The 8,497-nt window shown below is 37.7% G+C and overlaps 1 protein-coding gene across 3 annotated transcripts in view; it reads left to right on the top strand.

The window, feature by feature from the left end:
* LOC139978897 (regulator of G-protein signaling 7-binding protein A-like) overlaps positions 1-3,086 on the top strand; it is a 44,952-nt gene extending 41,866 nt beyond the window's left edge. For 2 of the 3 annotated variants that reach the window (XM_071989458.1, XM_071989460.1), the window contains exon 6: positions 507-3,086. In XM_071989458.1, coding sequence (XP_071845559.1) covers positions 507-607 — 101 coding nt within the window. In that variant the 3' untranslated portion in view covers positions 608-3,086. The remainder of the gene's footprint in view (positions 1-506) is intronic. The other variant, XR_011797042.1, reaches the window with a different exon arrangement.
* Positions 3,087-8,497: the final 5,411 nt, after the last annotated feature.

Below are 8,497 nucleotides of genomic sequence, written 5' to 3' on the forward strand. Positions count from 1 at the left end.
CAATGGAATGACGACCTTCCTTACAGATTTCGAACCGCTGGTGAGGGTGTCCGCATATAAAGCGTCCCGCCTGGATTCGAACCGCTGGTGAGGGTGTCCGCATATAAAGCGTGCCGCCTGGGTTCGAACCGATGGTGAGGGTGTCCGCATATAAAGCGTGCCGCCTGGGTTCGAACCGATGGTGAGGGTGTCCGCATATAAAGCGTGCCGCCTGGGTTCGAACCGCTGGTGAGGGTGTCCGCATATAAAGCGTGCCGCCTGGGTTCGAACCGCTGGTGAGGGTGTCCGCATATAAAGCGTGCCGCCTGGATTCGAACCGCTGGTGAGGGTGTCCGCATATAAAGCGTGCCGCCTGGGTTCGAACCGCTGGTGAGGGTGTCCGCATATAAAGCGTGCCGCCTGGGTTCGCATCCTGCTGGATGTTAATTCACTTTTAAAATTTTCCAACTATGCCTACTTACCATTTCATATATATTTAGTATTTTATTCCTGTTTTCTCGACACAGAAAGAGCTACTCCTTCACTTCTGTCGGAAATTTTCCAACCAACGAGCATTACAAAATTCAGACGACGTCTTGGATCCTGCTGTTGTCTGCCATCTCTATGAACAAACTAGCAGAATTTTAAATACCAAGTGCAACAACAACAACAACAGCAGCAGTAGCAGTAGCAGCAGCAAATCAAACAAGCCTGCATTATCTTCATTTTATTTATGCTTGCTCAATTAAGAATTTCCAAATTCGCATATTTTCCGGAAAGGCAATCTTCCTTTCAGATTATATAGTTTGCATCAGAAACTAATAGATCGTATACGTTCTCTTAAGGGGTGGGGACGGTGAGCATTTCTCAATTTGACATCGGTTAAACGTGTCGCTGATGAATATTTCACTTTCTCTTATTTCGAGACACAGTTGTACTCCCAAATTTGGACATTTTGGGGTTTTTGTTTTGCCCAGGAATACAACTGGGAAGCAACCTTAAGGTTTAGGGAGAGTTAGTGACACCCTAATGTTAACAGGTACACATACATCCGCACACACATTACCCTCTGACTCCACCCCAAACAGGCAAGTCCACCCATACTTTAATCTTACCCTATGAAACCCCCACAAAATACACACGAACCCACCAAATTTCCGTTCAGTGTCACAAGGGGTGTAAGATGGGCAGTCATTTAATTAAAATTGAAGTACATTATATGATCACTAGTAAGTTACATGTATAGTGAAACCATGTCTGTGGGCAAGGATACCGTGTACGTTCTAAATATTCTCCATATTTGAATAATTATGAATGCTTTAATGAGCTTCATAAACTATATATGATGTATATTGACGGCTTCCTTAATCTTGCCCACGATTTAAACGTTAACCAACTCATATTGAGTTTAAAGGACGAAATCAAGTACGCAATTAATTTCAATATGTTGTCGACCGTTAAAACCAATGTTCTCTGTGCAGGTTGTACTTCTATATATATATACGTCGGTTGTTTTTCTTGAGAAATAAGCCTTTAACATCCGGATTGTCGATCAACTGGTGTTGGATGTCATTCATGTGTGCTCTGTTGTTTCTATGAAATTAAAAGAACGGATTTTGTTTATGAGTTATCACAACTCGAATTATGGATTAACATAACATGTATTCCTGGGAGCGAGGAGCCACTTCACCATTTATTTACGGTTAAGTGAACATTCCAGATATTTAGCATGTTTTATTGGTGAATACTTTGTCAAAAGAAATAGTTGTAGAAACATTATTATTATCATTCAAGATGTTCATTTTTCTTTGTTGGCCTATGGTATCGCAACTCTGCAGTTTGAAGTTCGTTGTGACTGTACATGGAACAATGCGAGCTTTCCTCTTTCTTGAATACTGACTTGATATTTACTGTATTCTGTTGAACACACTTGAATTGAAATAATTCGCTACTTCGGCTAATTAGTTGTAAGCTGAATTCTTTATGACGTCATCACGCTAAATTTATCCTGTTATTATACCCGTGTTGGATAGTTTCTGAAAATATATCGTTTTAATTTAGAGCATTGTACGAAATCCTTCGTAAAATCCTTGCGTATGCAAGCTAATTTCTCACAGTGCATTATTTTTTTTTTAACTTTAGAACTTAATTTGATTGATTTTACGAGTGCGTCTCGAACTCAAATGGAGCGAAACTTCGGGTAAGAAAAAAAAATAAGGGCATTCTGAGATAATATTCTGCCGCTTTGTGTTGTAATATTTAGACGTTTAAACAGTGAATATAGGAGGAATGTGTCAACTATAACAGGAAGGAGGACAGCGTGCAACGAATCACGTGGAGTCTTTACATCCGTATTGCATGAAATTTGTATATAATCAGTTTAGACTGGACTAAAAGAGAACTTAAGCCGACAACCGAATGAAAATTTAGTTGCACGCATTTGGTCTATAGCAATAATAATTGAAAAAAGTTATTTGAATGTTTTCGATTCAAGTTTTCTTGGAATTAGCTAATGTTTACACCATTTAACATGAATACAGTTATAATTTAAAAAGATAGATAATTATGCTCCCAGAACCACGCTACTCCCTTGGTTTCATTCATTAGAATCATTAACTTATGTTGTTGTAAGGGTTGGTCCTCCTATTGGAGGCAACCGTAGGCTGTTATCGTTGTACTAAAGAACCTTTTCTTCCACCTCCCTCTCTTTTTAACCTGAGCTTCTGCTAATGCCACTGAGTACTTACAAATTCACGATGCAACAGCAACTTGCAATATTGCTTCTACTTGCAGGTGAATTCCATAAAACGTGATAAGAATTCGGTTGCTGCAGGGTGGTCAGGATCGAGGATTTCGTTAACTTGTCTGTCTGCAGCAACGTTTAGTGAAGCAACTTTACTACAAGAATATGCAAGTAACGACGTCTCTGGCTGATAAATAAAAGTTGATGAGCTAACTGGCAACATCATTCGATATATAGTAGCAACGAAAGCCTAATGTAATTATAACAGTAAGATTTGTAATAATTTATATGCAAAGTACTTGACAGGTTGAATTAATCCGAGTCATTGTCAAAACTACTGAGACTTTTCATTAAACTATTCATTCTGTCAATTTCATCTCTCTTTCTTTCATTATTGTTTTGTTTATTATTATTTTTAAATATGGAACTGAAGATAAAAGCGCCCTCTTTATACCCTTTATTAAAGCACTACGTTATGGATGTAGGCTGCCCTCACTTATATGATTTTTTCCCCTTGAGAGCTATGAGCAGATTTAAGACAAAATGCCGGAGTGAGTACAAACTGAATACAAACGCTTTAATGACTCATACACTGACCATGTTACTGGCACGGAGACGATAATAGGTTCCTGAGAGTTATAGCGCTGGACACTGGAACAACTAAACGTAGTTGGGAAAGAGGAAAACCTAAGATATTACAGGTAATTTTTATTACCAGGCATAGGATGATCATATTTAATGATAACCTATGATAAAATATGAGAGATATGTTTATATCGACTACGAACCCTTCCATGACTTGTGCCGTCTCATGAATGTATTCATCTGAGATGTTATACAATTACAACATATAGATTTCCCGGTATACTGTGAATGGAATGAGCAAGATATAAATAGCATTAAAGAATCATAAGCAGACTCTAGATGGATGTACCGAATATACGGAAGGTGAACATATGAGTTAGTTGCATGTGATGCTGTCTAAGTTAACTATTTGCAGCTTCTCATCAATGCGACCCGGTCATAGTCACACGACCAACACTGATAGTGTCCGGCTCTCCGGGGATAAACCCTATATATGCAGTTAGGTAACATTAATGTTCTTCGTTTTGGTTCTGCCCTCTATTTCGAAGATTTTACAATATAATTGACAAATTAAGCTCCATTCCAGCAAAAATACAACGAACCTCAGGGCCCAGTCGTTCAAAGGAACAAATAATACATTAAGGTCAGCACTATTCCTACCCCCCCCCCCCCCCTACCTCCTCCAGACCTCAAAATGTCAGAAAATAGAGAGGGTCATTTATGTTTAATATTTCAAGAAGATATTACTGCTATATCCTCAGAGCATTTTCTCATTCTGAGATATCGTCTTCTTGCCTCCTCTCAAACTCTTCATTGTCTGGAAAGGACTTTGGTGGAAATGTTGGTGTGGTGGCGGGGTGGTGTCGGGGTGGTGGCGGGGTGGTGCAGGGGTGGTGGAGGGGTGGTGGAGGGGGGATATCCTGGATAGTGGAAACGTCTAATTGTTATTTTTTTAGTAAGCTATAGGTAGAGGTTACATACTTATGAATCATAAGTCGGTCAGTTTCGGTCAGTTATAGTTGTATATGACAAAATATTAACACATATAGGTCTGATGTATTACGATAGCATTCATTCCATACATTATTCTTCAATGGGAAACATTGTATTGTATGCAATGTTAAATTATGATCTTAAATTAACCAAAAATTTACAAATGTAGCTACAGTCAAAATCGTTGAAGATACATGTAGCAGCTTTCTATCGCAAGTGTCTCAGAGGTCAAATAAATTGTAATGAAAAAGGCCTAATATGAGTTTCATATGTGTAGGTGAATTAACAGTGCTACAAGCATATATGCAATTCTTCGAAACATACAGTTTCTGTTTCAATCTAATCCAAACATATTAACATAAAGCATCTTTACATAACACAGGCTAATTAATACAAAAATCTCCCCTCTTTTAGAAGTCTAAAATCCTAACGTACTTAAAAAACCTTAAAAGTTCAATTGAATTATATATATGACGGTAATTGACTTAACATACATCCTCGAGTTTAAAATAAATATTCCTTTTCATGATTGCATATTCAAGTTATATCTCGTCCCTAGTCCATTCTGTGTGGTACCGTTACTACACACTGTCCAGTTTAATGGTCAGTGAACTAACCGTAAGATGAGTTTCAAAGAATCTTAACTTATTGAATGCTGGCTTGATATATCATCTTCATAGCTTGTTTCATAATATTTGTCTCAGAAAAGAATAAATATGACATGAGAGTCAGAACCCCTTAACTTAAGTCATTGGCAGATCGAGTTAAAAATAAATTGCTATTACCAAATTAATTTTTGCAACTTCGCTAACTAATCACCCCAGCCTGGATGCTACTTGTGGAAATAAACTCAAAAATCTGCTGATTGGAGATGACCAGTGAAATTGTGATTTCAGATATATATATCTGTGATGTGGCAGTACAGGAGGATGACATGAAATGTCGCCAGTTTCTCCAAATTGTTATCTAATTTCTGAATTCAAACATGATTGTGGGACATAAAAAAACACAAAAGAGAGCGAGGTAAAGGGATTAACCATATACAGATCACAAGCCGATCATGAGAATAACTATGCATGCAGTATCGCGTAGAATATTAACTTACCATAATAAGACCTAAAAATGCTGTAAACGAAGTACAAGGTTTTCATGAATCTAAGTATCAAGAAACCATTATAAGAGAAGAAGAGGCCGGATCTCTCCCAGATCAGTATCCTCGAAGATAGAGTTATAGTCAAACAACTGTATGCCTATGTGCTTACTTTATTCCACACCGTATGCTATACTTACATACTTTATTGGCTACCAGTGATATTGAGATAATAATCAATTGCTAACAATAATAGTTTATGAACATGCTTGAGATTTACACAAGATTTGAGTTTTAAAACAGACTATTGAATACAAGTATATAATAAACATAATTTCTCTTTATTCTTTGATGATTTCCATGACCTGGAAATGTCTGATTATTTTTTTAAATGTTAAAATTTATGTAAAAGATGCTCAAGTTTTTATGCCCCTGATAAGTAATCATTTTCATCCTCATATTGATATAATGGTGCTTAAGCTTTTAACTAAAAGGGAGAACTAGTATTATGATTGATTCCTCGTTGACGTCATGCAATGTCGTAAAAATTACGAGGTACAATCAAAGATGGCGCCCTACATTAAAATCACAATAGTACCAGAATATTACTCAATGGACGGACGCTTATGGTGCGCCATGTCCTGAAATCGACATATGTAGAATTAAATTGATTTATGTCGCTTTCTCGTGCTCTCATTGGACGGCCAGTGTCACATGTTGTTTTCTGGCGCTCCGATTGGAAGAGAAATCGACATATGTCAAATTGAATTGTCATCGTGCTATGATTAAATTACATATTCATATTCATATAGGTAACATAATCCTAACAGTTGGAAATGAGAATAGTTCAACGTTATGTTCACGTTCTTTTCATCAAGATTTGCATAAATCTCAAAACTGGAAACCATGAACATGGAAGAATCAGCAAAACAGCTCAGCAGTTTCTTTATATGCATTTTAATTGGTTGTGTAAGTATCACTATCTTTGCAAGCCTAGGATGACCTATCCGGCAGATTTGCTCTTTGCCAAAGCCAACATATAGTCTAAATAGCAAGGCCTGTATAGTCATTCACATTTGTCGATTTCTTCCAACCAAAGGGCTAGAAAACAACATGTGACACTGGTCGTCCAATGAAAAACCATCGAAAACTGTCTTGCTCTTTATGTCTCGTGTACGCAAACATCATGACAAAATTCGGCACCAAGTTAACAGAGTGAATGGCAAAACTATCAAAGAGCGCTGAAAAGTGTTGCAAGGCTTGTAAACTTTTTGGCCATTTAGCATATCTAGCAGGTTTCGTTTCTACTAGTCAATTTAAAGGGGCACTTTTTCAGTTATTACTTTTTACAGTTATCCCACGATAGAGCCTGTGCAAGAAAAGCAAATAAGTTTGATTCATTCTCAACCCAAGTCCCCTTACATTGAGACAGTACATGTGTGCATGATTATGACGGTGTCACGTCGAGTGATACCATACCTGATCTTACCCAACTGTTCACTTAAAGGGGTTCGACTGTATACGTGAATCAGTTCAAGTAAAGTATTAAACAAGATGCACGGAGTTACATAATTTACAGCACACACCATTTATATTATACAATTGATTCTAGGCTACATGATAGTAGGCCTATGTTTCAAAATTCACATCTTTCATTCTCGAGGGCGCACTGAACAAAATATTCGATCTACCATGACAGCCTAAGTATTGTAAATATACATTTTGATAATACACAACTTGTGAAGGTTTATTCTACATTTGACCTTGTGTTCACATCAAAGTTGACTTTCCTCTTCAGTCGATTGATAACCTCTGACCTTTCATTCTGATGGTTTTCAAGGCACAGGTGCCTATCCCGGAACACCTTCTTACAGCCTTAGCATAGTTGATGAATATCGCTCTAGGTGTTAATGCGGATATTTTTTTACATATACAAGCACTGATATAACACATTTGAGCTTTGACCTGTTACCATGGTAACCACTTATTTTGATAATATTTGACATAAATCTGCAGATTTAAGAGACACACACACATCCATCAACACAAATGGATAGCTTTGTCCCCCTCCGAAGAGATAAGCTTTCGGTCACTCGGCGGTCAGGGGCGCAAGCATCATTTTTTTAAGGGAGCCGGGCGGGCTAAGATGTTAGGTCGTCCAGGGGAGTGGTGTAATTATGGCTGTTACTCTCCTTTGACAAATTATGGTAAAAGGGAGCGTTCTTAGATGCAAAATGGTGCAATAGTGTGCAACTTCTGAAACACTGATTAGGATTTTCCACTATCACGGTTTATGTTCCACCCGCGGCAAATGCATACTGTTCATTAATGTCATTGTGCACTATATGTTTTGTTGTAACATTCTGTAAGTTGGTTAGAGAACAGTACCGTATATCTATCTACGGCTCCTTTAGAGAATACAGCCATTTACAGAACCAGGTTTATTAAGGTTTGAGGATAGCCATATTGTATTCTACCAGTATTAAACTGTGTAAAAAAGTACTGGTGTATGGAGTAAGGTTGTTCACAAAACCAACCTAGAACTGTGGGAGGGGGGGGGGGCAAAGGGGCAGGAACAGGAAGAACAAGGGAAGAAGCATTGTTCCCTACCTGTGACATATCTCCGGGTACAGAACTATGAGACATGAACCACCATTCACTTTCACGAAAGGCAACTAAAATAAACTATTGAAGTTTAAGGTCAAGGTTGTGACATATCACAAGTTAAATAGCAAAGGGCTTTAGCCCACTTAGTTCTGTACCCAAGCCCTTACCCCATGGTAAATTGTCAACTGATTGAAAATTCAACAATTCAAAAGTATATTATAGAGTATAAACGTTCACGTCTAAATATCATTCCTTTGTCGGTTCTGTTAGATCATAGATTTTGGTATAGGATATATCTTGTATAGGATATACTTTGTATAGGATATATTTTCTATAGGATATATCTTCATAATCAGTGCCTGTGATCCCCAAACTAATAAATCAATGTCGCTACATGTGTTCTCTATACTTTAGCTCCCAACGTGGTTACATTTTCAAGCCAAATCCGTATTGGCGTTATTCATATTGTCTGCTAGGAAACAAGACAGTCATAGAACATA

The sequence above is a fragment of the Apostichopus japonicus genome, chromosome 13, assembly GCF_037975245.1.
Source record: "Apostichopus japonicus isolate 1M-3 chromosome 13, ASM3797524v1, whole genome shotgun sequence".
Taxonomy (NCBI): domain Eukaryota; kingdom Metazoa; phylum Echinodermata; class Holothuroidea; order Aspidochirotida; family Stichopodidae; genus Apostichopus; species Apostichopus japonicus.